At 33.9% G+C, this 12,047-nt stretch overlaps 1 protein-coding gene across 1 annotated transcript in view; it reads right to left on the bottom strand.

Moving 5' to 3' along the window:
• The window catches only part of LOC129222449 (cell adhesion molecule Dscam2-like), a 94,154-nt gene that overhangs the window by 34,793 nt on the left and 47,314 nt on the right, over positions 1-12,047 (bottom strand). The window contains exons 11-12 of the mRNA XM_054856963.1: positions 1,666-1,797; positions 774-944 (exon numbers count right to left, since the gene is read on the bottom strand). Of these exons, the coding sequence (XP_054712938.1) occupies positions 774-944; positions 1,666-1,797 (303 nt within the window). The remainder of the gene's footprint in view (positions 1-773; positions 945-1,665; positions 1,798-12,047) is intronic.

The following is a 12,047-nucleotide window of genomic DNA, read 5'->3' as shown; positions in this document are numbered from 1 at the left end:
AACATCGGCGTATGTATTTACGGACCTGGGTGGTCATTCCAAGCTCGTCAGCTTGCGAGATCGAGATTCTCGCTCACGTGATCGGTTGTGACATAGAAATGTCACAAAGTCGTATTCTAATCTACTCGAACCTAGCCGCAAGCTAAGTTCTAGTAGATTAGAATACTACTTTGCGACATTTCTATGTCACAACCGATCACGTGAGCGAGAATCTCGATCTCGCAAGCTGACGAGCTTGGAATGACCACCCTGTTCAAATTAGCCAGGTGTGCCATGGACACTATCGCCGCTTTTGCAATTCATGTCCTATATCACGGAAGTCTCACTCAGCATGGATTTCAAGTGTCCTTACAGTTAGAAATCCAAGGGATTCAAGTCAGGAAATCGCGGTGGCCATGCGAATGGCCTGCCCGCTAATCTAACGATCATCGCCCCCTAGTGGTCACAGTTTGCATTTTAACACAAGTTCCTATGTAAATCTTGTTCGTAATAATATGACAAACCAGAATACTCAGACTGCAAACAACCATGTGTATGCTACAAACATGCGTTAAAGTTTTTTTTTTTTCCTTCGCAATAAGATGGAAATCGAGCAATATAAGTAAATTTTGGATTGCTTAAAATATTGGTTCATAAAATAAAGAATAGTAGATGTATAAAAAAATCGATGTATATTTGTTTGCAAGAAAAAAATGTCGATCAATTTGCGTGTCATTTTTTTCCATACAATTCGGTTAGTAAGATTTTTGGCAGCATAACTGTTCTATATTTACCTTCTTCTTCGGTTGTCACGTTAATTACTGCACTTGCGTTGCTTTGACCAATTGCATTCTCTGCTATGACCCTCAAATAATAAAGAGTTACAGGTGTCAGAGCTCGCAGCGTTGCACTGTTGTCTGTACCGGAAACTATCAGTTGAGATGTTTGTCCGTTCCAGTTCATGTCTAAAAAAATTGAAATGTCTATTAGTCTTTCCATTTGTTTACTTTGCCCAAAAATACAGTTTTCTTTCATTATTCGTCTCATTTCCAAAGGATACGGAAGTCTTAGTTCCAGAAAAATATTATAAATATACAGGGTGTTCCAAAATTATCCTTACAACTTCAAAAGTTCATAACTTCGAACATAAACACGATATTTACATTCTGTCTTTTGCATGTATTACTGACTCTAATAAAGTTTTTTCAATAGGCTGAACAGTGTTCATGAAGCTTATGTTCCATGCACGGATGGAGGGTCTAGATGGTGGGTCTCTTTGGAATTTTGTTCTGAAGTTCCATTGAACCTGTGTATCTGATTTCGTCTCTATGAACCATGACACGCATTGAGCTTTCTGTTGTGGTGTCCACATCTTCACTTATAACTGTTCAGCCTATTGAAAAATAACTTTATTAGTTGCAGTAATACATGCAAAGGACAGAATGTAAATATCTTGTTTATGTTCGAGGTTAAGAATTTTTGAAGTTGTAAAGATAATTTTGGAACACACTGTATTTTGATAAGTGCATTGCATTTCTAAGCACGGTAATATCTTTTTATTATTTTTTTAATCGAATGAGATAGTTTAAACGAAGGAATCATACTATATACAACAAATAAATACTAAATTATATTTCGTTATTTGATATTTTTAAAAAATATATAAAATATTGGATGGAAACATACCTGATGTTGTCTGATATTGAACAATGCTTCCAGTGATATGGCTGTTTCCGTTGTGATTCACTTCCCAAATTAAACTTACTGATCGACTTGTCGTGTTGACAACTGTTACATTAGATGGAGAATCTGGTAATCCTGCAAAGAAGATTTTTAATACGCATTTTAAATCGTCATAAAAAAAGTTAATTAACATTAATAACGCTGTGCAAAAAAAAAAATAATAATTTGAATTTTGACAGCTGGAATTCAAATTATGTTTTTCGCAATCACGAGTGTGTGTGTAGGTGTCTGTATGTATGCGTGTGTGTGTGTATGTGTTTGTGTGTAGGTGTATGTATGTATATATGTGTGTGTGTGTGTGTATATATGCGTGTGTGTGTAGAATATGGATGCAACCTGGAGCCGGTTTTCGCTATAGGAGCAGCATCGTGAGGATCCGGTCGACGGTGATGCTGCAGAGGGTGGCGATGGCGGGGGGAAAATAAAATCATAGAACATCAAAACAGTCAAATGAAAGCAATCGTGATTGCTAAAAAAAAAAAACTTAATGCTTCTTGCAATATTTCTGCAAATTCTAGTGTAAAACAATCTGCTAAATCCAAATAAGACCACCATTTTCCCGCATCATTTACCCTTTTTTGGAGGCAGATTCTTCTATTTTTCTCGGTTTTCGACTGTTTCGAAGCCGATATTTCGATTTTGTGGGGAACGAAGCTTTATGTTAACCGTCAACATTTCTCAGAAAGGTTAAAGAAGTAAAAATTTGTAAAACGTTTGATCTAAGGAGGGATATTCGGGGGGGGGGGGGGGCTGATTTTTGGGGAGGGAGATTTTTTCCTGCCCTAAGTTATCTCAAAAAATAAAACAAGATCTTCTTTTGGTATTTATATTGATTTATTTGTCTTTTTTTATCTATCTGTAACACAGCCCTGGAGGGATTAACATTAGTATCTACATTTTTTTTTTTTTTTTTTGCATTTCTGTCATATTTTACTTACGCATTATAGTAGAAACTTACGTATTTGGTTTAAAATAAAGCAAAAAAATGTCCAATTCCATCAGTTTACAATGAAGTTGTTTCCTTCAGTTAGAAGTACTACTTTTAGCCTCTGAAATAGGTAAAATAAGAAAAAAAAATACATGGAGCCAGGAAAAACTTGTATTTTCCCAACCATTATTTTTTATTTAATTTTCTTAAATATTCGATTTTGGAAATAAGGCGTGGTTTTTATGACGTCACAAACAGTTCTCTGACACGCTACTCCATTGTCGAGGTAAATGTTTACGCTTTGCTGCTAACCGCGTTGCCAGAACATGATGATTTGCGCTGTGCGCTAATGATCAGAGTTTATGGTATTTCATCACTTGTGATGTCATGTGCAGAAGCGTAAACAATGATTTTTTATCTAGGAACCTATTAAAAAATTTAAAAAAATATTAAACATTGTCAAATTATTTTAAAAAAAAGGTTAAACCACATGTTTTTAAGCATGCTCTTTCAGAAAAAATATTTTTCAGAACTCAGAAAAACGATCCAATAATATGTCCGGGAATCATTAATGTGTTTTTCCCTAACTTTAAAATCTCATTTTTGTAGATATTACGGTTCATCTGCACACGAAGCCAGAATACATGTGATTAATTATAATTAAGAAAGGCAATAATTCTATTGTTATATTACCGAACATGCTGCGCTGTTAAACAAAAATTTAGTTTTATAACGATGCGAATAAAAAATTCGTAACAATTCCTGAAAACGACTCGCAAAATATTCTAAGTTATTCTTTTAAAACTCTTTTTTACTGATATGGTAATGAGAATCACACAATTTAAATATTTAAAGACGTGTCTGTACGATATCGTGACTCTACATAATTTTAGCTCATAACGGCATTGAATAAAGAAATATTCTATAAAGGTAGTAATCAGCTCCTTGTAATTAGTGTTTCTTGCATGTTTAGGGAATCACATTAAAGTAAATTGCGTCCCAAATTATTATGTCATTTGTTGAAAACGCCGGACATTTTGAAATGCTGTTACGATTGTATAGCTATTGTTTTAAAGTATTTTAATTACAGAGTGTTCATTTTGTAAGACATGAGCTAATTGCATGAATAATTTTGTTCGATTAGGTTTCAATCTTATAATTGCTTAGAAAGTATTTTCGCCTTAAAGTGAATGGTTCATGTCAAGAGGTGTATTATAGTGTACGTTTTTTTTTTTTTTTTTTTTTTTTTTTTTTTTTTTTAAATGAGCATTGCATGTGAATGCGACTTTTTGTTTTGAATTGCTTAGATCTTTTATTTTCTTAGAATCTGTTCTAGATATGTTATATTTCAGCAAAACGTAATGTTTTGTATAAACATTCGATTGAATTTGCATCACGTAATTCGTCAATTTGTATAAAAATTAAAATGCTTAATTACACTTCATTGCACCAAACTGATATCAAATCCGTCATGTATCGAAAACACAATCGAAATTAACCGGAGGCATACAAGAACCGGTGTGAAAGACAATTTCATAAAACTTTCATCATGCAGTAGAACGCTTTTGTTAGTTCATAGTAGTTTTTCTCTCAGCTGTACGATAATAATGACTTACATTTAACCCTAGAGAAGTCGCGTTTCCTTTTGTTACGCTAGTGCTCGCGCTTCGGCCTTTTCCCCGCCGTAGCGATCCGTGAGACGAAAACATAAGAAAGGAAGTGCCGGGGAGAAAATGACACCTGACTAGGATGGCGCGCTATCGGTCTAAATGACCAACATACATTTCCAAAAGCTATGTAACCTTGATATACCGAAGAAAATTCGCAGAACTAAGTGTGTGGGCTGGGGAGAGTCTGACATTCAGCTACACAGATGGGCCCCATTATTAGAATAAGGGGTGGTGGGATAGAGCGAAATATCTGACAACGGGTGGGGAATCGACCGAAGCGCGACTTCTCTAGGGTTAAGACCATCCCTAGAGACCCATTCTTTAGGGTTAAGGCCTATTGAATTCTTGGAATTGCCGATAGCCAAGAATTCAATAGGCTATCGGCATTCCTTGTTCTGTTGTGTGTTTCAATGAATGTGTTCACTTACAAGACGTAATATTTACTCTCCCTAAACTTTTGGAAGATGAACTATCCCAAAAACTAGAGTCAAAAAATAAAATAAAAATTTTAAAAAATCACATATCCGTTGAGGCAATAGATTTCTAGAATCAATCATTATCTATTGCTTTTAGAAACCTACTGCCGCTCTATTTTAGACCCAATCGTGAATAAATTCAGAAGTCCGTGGTATTTAACAAATAGGAAACTAATGAGAAACTTCAGTTTAATCTCACAAGTTAGAATAATTCCTGACGAGTTCAGGGAAGCTTATTGAATATTTACTCTCAATACTGTCATTCTTGATTAGTAGCCTTCTGCGTATTACACAGTACTAACATTTATAAATAACGCGTAGTATTAATATTACGCTTCGTCCAGTCATAATAGGGCAAATCCAGGGGAAAGTGAATGATATTTTAGAGCAAAACTGTGTATTTTGCAACATTCAACGCAAAATAAATGTTGTGCAAACGATCTTTTTTCCTGAATTATTGTATTTTTTAAGCTTAATTTAATGGCATAATGTGGTGGTTTCCTTCAGTCAAAAGTACTACTTTTAGTCATTGAAATGGATAGAATGAGAAAAAAAGAAATAGATGCACCCAGAAAATACTTTCATTTTCCCAACAGTTTTTTTTTTTTTTTTTTTGAATTAATTTTTTAAAATGACCTATTTTCCAAACAAGGCGTGGTCTTTATGACGTCACAAATGATGCAATTTGGCGCATCATTCTACTACGTTTCCACGTTATGATAATCAGCAGCGAATTAAAATTGCGCTATACGCTTGTTATCAACCCTATCGTTGCCAATACACGTGAGTAAAGATGCGAATTAAATATTTTGTTCTGTGAATGACAACATTGAATGGCATTTCATCATTTGTGATGTCACACGACAGAAGTGTAAGCAATGAAAACCCACCGATTTAAGTATTTTTTTTAAATATTAAACTTAAATAAATTATTTAAAAAAGTGATCAGATCCTATATTTTTAAATATGCTCTTTCTGAAAAAAATACTTTTAAAATTTTGAAAACGACCCAATTGAATTCTTGAAATTCATTTTAGATGATTTAAACCAAATTTTCAAAAGCACGGTAATTGACTGGAGGGTACAGTTTAAAGTGCCAGTCAGTTACCGTGTTTTTAACTAATTTTAAAAAAATGAACAAAAATGTATTTCGAGATTTCAACTAGACTTTTAAATTCAGCTTAAAATGGCAATAATTCAGGAGAAAAGATGGTTTGCACTACGTATAATTTTCGTTGAAATTTGCAAAATACACGCTGTTTTGCTATAAAAATGTCAGTCAGTTATGCGTGCAATGTGTGTATAAAAAGTATAAATTCAATTTTAGTATTTAAATAAAGGCAGTCGACCAGTCAAAAGTCACCCGTGGTAAATTTTTTAAAGAAGTTAGCTGTGATTTTATTCGCAGCCGTTGGCAGTTAGAATTGTTTTCTTTCTATACGAGTTACATTAAATACGATTTTAAGCACTAGTTTCAATGTTCAACTACATATTCATATTATCAAATATCACTATAAGCTGTAGTAAAATATATAAATAAATTATTTAATTAAAAAAACAATCAATATGTTAATATTATGAAGTATGTTTTTTTTCTAAAATGAATTGACAGCTTTACTCCAGGATTAAAATATATGTTAAGAATTGAAAAATACTTAATGTACTGTGTTTTATCTTAATTTCTTCAAGAGATTTCACCATACATACAAACCTCAAGTTGCTCTCAATCTTATTGACAATAGCACTAAATAAATTACATAACAGTGGGTCTTCAACTGGTAGATTTTTTTCAAAGTTTTTCACCACTTAAAAATGCAAATTTGCCGGTTCAGTAAAATCTCATATCAACGATTACTAATATAGTGAAATACCCAATTCAACGACTTAGATTTTCAGTCCCAATTTAATTTCCATTGCATTGCTCGAAATTCATTACAAATAAATTCCCGCTTCGGCAAACAAAATTTGCGCTGCCTAAAAGTTCATTATAACGGAATTTCATGGTATTTGGAAGTCGAAAATTGTAACGATTCCAATATTTCAAATTTAAGGGGTCACATTACCTTCTAAACATCTGTTTTTTATTTTCCGTTAATTATATTATTCTATGAAATATTAACATGCACACAACTACAATAATCCTCTCTAAAAATATGCGAAATAATTTCTTATATATTTATTAGAAAATTTTCTGCGATTGATTACGTAAAAAATCGCAAACATTTCTTTACAAAATTTGTTTTTAAGGTATAACATGCTCTAAACATTTTAGTAATTCATAAAATAGTTATCCAATGCATAGTTTTGTTAAATATATTATACTAACAGCAAAAAGTATTACTTTAAAACTGTATCTTTAATAGAAAAAAATGCTTAGGGATTCCTATAACATACAAAAAAAAAAAAAACAATCATTGAGAAGAAGCAATTTAAAGTTTTTCTTTTGCCGAAGAACACATAGCGAGCATGACCTAGAACCATTCATAACTTTTTAAATATTTGAACAAAAGCTTTAAAACTTTTCCCCAGTGTTTGGAATGCGTTTTAGTTTTGAAATAAGCATTAAAAAAAATTTGACCGTTTAGTCATTTTTGAGGTACTGTAAACCCTTAATAAGTGTATACAAAAGTTTAAAACGTAGTAAATTTTCCATGCTCTTCTCATTTAAAAACCGTTTAAATGTACTACAAACTACCATAATTAGGATGTTATAATAAACTTTGATATAGGGGAAGGTCGTTAAGTATCGGACAGCGGGTAGTATCGGACAAGGGCCGCTTCTTAATTCTGCCGCCAGGGGCAGCACGTACTGGGTCTACATAGTGTGCCGTATTGTGGAAGAAAGCCACAGACGCCACATTGGTTCAAATCAACCGTTCGTTCTGGTGTGCAAAGCTAGTTGTTTGTTTGTTGAGAGAACTGCAGTGCACGAACTTAACTTCTGAGGCATATATTTGCACATAGAGTAAGTTATATTGCTTCATTGTTATACCGTTAGACTGATAGTATATTAAACTAAGTATTATGAGCTATAAAAGTGTCTAGCTTAATAACCTAGTGGTGGATAATCAACTGCAGCTTTATAGCCGGGTTGTATCGGACAAACCAATTTCGGGTTGTATCAGACAAAGTTACTGGCACCAAAATAAAATACTGACGGCGTTTTTCTTTGTCCAACAGGTTGAAATGGAAAAATCACGACATAAATGAGGTGAAACAAATATGAAAGAAGCCATTGAAAAAGTTGGACTTAATAAAATGACAATTAGCCAACCATAGGCTATGTTTTTAATCTTTTATAAAAAAAGTATTACTTATTTTCATTTTTAGACTTGTAAGCCATTCTAAGTAACCAACTACTTTGTTCGCTTCATTTTTTTACACATTAAAATGTTATTTCTGAACTATTTTTTTTATTTCAACTTTTAATACTTTGTCCGATACAACCCTCCAAAATTTAAAATTGGTCAAAAATAGAGTTTGACAAAAATTTGTTTAAAAAATACGATTCCATGTTTTTTAACCAAAGTTTACAATTTATGTTCGGTAACTTAGTGCAGCATAATTTAGGGTAAGAACTAATTCTTTAGAAATAAAACAAAAACTAGGTGTCCGTTACCACCCGCCCTTCCCCTACACTCAAGAATAAAAGCTGCACCCAAAATTTGGTTCTAATTGCCAAGCACTTGGAAGTCAAAATACCTCCTGTCTTTAATATCCATTCCATTGTATTGGGTAAGTTTCTGAAATCAATAACACCCGAGAAGTCAGACTGAAAGTCACGAAGCGTTCCAATTGCTCAAAGTGCTTTAATCAGCTTCTAATTTTAAGGGAGTTTTACTTCTGGGACTCGAAGCCTCGCTAAGAATACTTTAAAGATAAAGTTTGTTTCTTCAAAGTCTGTTTCATTACTATTGTTGTTTTTCTTTTGTTTCTAAGTTCGCGGAGAAAGGCTGTTGACTTTGCTCTCATTTTCCAAATCTGCTTGAAATGTTTGCTTTCTCTGTTTATTCGTGGCCGACTATTTGATTGGTCAGATTAGAAGCAAACTTTGTTTTGTTGGAATAATTTATTAATTCTCATGCTAAATCTTTTATAGACTTTACTAGCAGCCGTAAAGTGTGTTATCTCAAGCTAAAATATGTATTTTTTTCATTCCAAATGTTCTGCAAATGTAAGTCTATACATCTATTACAAACATATAAATGATCACTAACTATAAAAGGAAGCTTGCTCTGGGGTGTTATTCCGCAGACTTTTAAACTTTTTTACAGCTATTTAAGTAGAAAAAAATCCTTCTTAGAAAAAATGTATTTTGTTTGTGCATGCATTCAATCTAAAATATAAAATAATAATCTTATTGGAGTTTTAAAAAAAGGAAATACATAAAAAAAGTTGGATTGTGATATACTTATTATTAGAAAAGGCGATGAAACTGTTTAATTATAAATAATATTTAAGCTATGAATAACAATTTAACTGTTTACTATTGTGGGTACGTGCGCGTGCCAAACGCCGAAAGTGAGCAAGAAGAGGTCTAGGCATGTTCGAGATGCATGTTCCTCATACAACTTGGAGCCCCCCCCCCCTTTTTTTTTTTCTTTTTTCATGTTTAGCAGAATTTAAGAGTACATAATCGAAAAATTGTCATGCGTTTTTTGACTTTCAGGACATATTAAAAACTGAAAAAAAAACTGCACAATACATATATATATATATATATATATATATGCAAGTGTGTGAGCGTGTGTAGAATTTGTGGCGATGTAAGCGGTATTATAAACGAGAATGGTATTCCTCATTGTAGTAGTATGTAGGATTTGAACCAAGAACTACAACCAGGTGACGACACATAATATTTATTATTAACAACACAAAGCACAAGACAAAACACACGCTGGAAAAAAGACGTCCACCGTCTCTGACCATAAACAGGCGTCTCCTCTCTTTTCAGATCTCTCCGCCAGAGGGCAGGGTTGCACGGAATGAACGTAAATTGATGTTGCCATTTTATTTCCTACATATTCGGCCATCCTGTAAGAACTGCCCTCACTGACTGAACATAAAACTTCGATATATGGAAACAAACATAATTGAACTTAAGATAAATCACAATGAAAGTACATGTTAATATGACAAAACAAAAAGAAGAAAACATAATCCTTAATTCGTTTGAATAGAATTTCATCATGTCAGCGGAAGAAGTCGTTAAGTTAGGGCCCTCATGATTATCCACTTTTTTACGCGTCCGATAGTTGATTTTCTTGTTTTCGGCCTGAATATTTTTTCGGGGTACTCCTGTTGTTTGCTGATGTAGTACTCTGTCATTGGTGCGGTAGTCGCTAAAAGCTTTAACGGTGAACGTTGATCCTCTGTCAGTTATTATTCTTCAGGGATATCCAAAAGTTCTCGGTTGCAGTCTCAGTTTAGCGTTCTTTCTTTCTTTCGAGTGTGAGACAGGTCTAACTTTGATTCCGTTTTTAGTTTTTGCTTCGATGTACCAAATTTCGTCTACCCGTTTACGAAATGTAACGTCTTCTTTAGCGAGGACGAGTGATGCTTGTTCTAAAATGTCAGAACCTATGATCACTTCAAAATCTAACTACCGTTCAGGCACAACATGCCATGTCAAAGTATATTTTTGTTCATCCAATTCAAATTCTTCCTGGAAAGATCCTTTAGTCTTTACTTGAACTTTACCTAGGCCGGACAGTACTTTTTTTTCGAAAGTTCGGAGAGTTTTAGGATGTTTTTGCTGATATCTTCGCGTATTAGGCTGACGTAACTACCGTTGTCGATAAATGCATTAAAAATTGTGTTTCTTAGGGTCACCTTATCCCCATTTTTTCTTCTAAATGTATCGATTAAAATTGTAAAACGGTGGTTGAGGGCTCTTCAACCTTCGTATTAACGCTAGGTCAATCTGGACATTCTAAACCATAATGGCCTGGGGTTCGGCAGTAAAAACATATCATTTGCCTGGGTGAATTATTTCTCTCGGTGTATGGACTTCGATTCGTCTGAAAATGTTTTCTCTCGTTTCTATTATTTTCGTTCCCAAAATGGTCTGGGTTACGTGAATAATTCTCGAATTAATTAACTTCTCTGTCATCATATTTTTCTCTTTCATACGAATAAGACGGTTTCAGCTTCAATGTCCTTCGTTTGTCCTCATATTCTTCATGTTTCTTCGTTAATTCAATATGTGAATTAATGGTAGACCATTCATACCGGGACCTAATTCCGGGGGACCATGATGACGGGAAATCGGAAACGTCATCAGTCAAATCTTTCTTGCAAAACTAAAAAAGCCTGTCGAGAAAGTACACTTCACGAAACTCAGTCCCTTGAATCAAGGCAAAAACAAACGCAACATGTTATAGATGAAAATCGAATTAGTGGACTTTCTTTCTTTTGGTACTTATTGCACGGGATTATTTTGATGAGGACTACAATGTGAGTGTCTTGCCTTCGTTACGCATAATATACTTTTTATTACAGTACAGAATACAAATAAAGAACACATGAAAGAATTTACATCAGAAAGAGGGGAAAGCACAACCAGAGCGAGGGTGTCTTGACCCAACGCCTCAAGTGGGAGAAGCAATCGCTAAGACCACTCGCCCACTGAGATCCCAATTAGTAGACTTAGTAAACAAAAAAATTCAGGCAGCGAAAACTATCTGCATTTGCTGCACGCTGGTAACGTGCGATACAGTTTGCGACACCAAATGTGCGCCGATCCCGAACTGACAAAATATGGCAACTGGTTGTTGATATGGTGAATTTCGATTACTGTCATGTGTTTAGTGACACTCCCAAGGTTAAGACAAATCGATTGACGTAAGAATTACCAAAATTGACCAAGGCGTTTAGCCCCTAGAACGCCACATAGGAACAGACATACATACATACATAGACTGATAAACACATTACCCTTCTTTGCGTTGCGCACGCGCAGTCGGGTAAAAATAGCGTATATATTCTTTTTATTTTGTATATGTGTGTGAGTGTGTTAAAGTGGAAAACATTGTAAAAAACTTTTATTACTTTAAACACCTTTTTAAAAACCACTAACAAAAATCTGTACGCATTTAAACCTATTAGCATGTGGTTTAGGGCATTGAATCAAGATCTATTGACGTTTATTGGTGAAACAATTAGCATAGTATATTTACACTGCAATCTCTAGAACCCAATTTATACATAGTCAGCTAATAAAACTTTAGTACAAAATACTATTTTTTAATA

This window comes from Uloborus diversus, chromosome 5 (genome assembly GCF_026930045.1).
Source record: "Uloborus diversus isolate 005 chromosome 5, Udiv.v.3.1, whole genome shotgun sequence".
Taxonomy (NCBI): domain Eukaryota; kingdom Metazoa; phylum Arthropoda; class Arachnida; order Araneae; family Uloboridae; genus Uloborus; species Uloborus diversus.
Note: the sequence above shows the minus strand (reverse complement) of the source record. Positions and strands in the feature narration are given on the sequence as shown.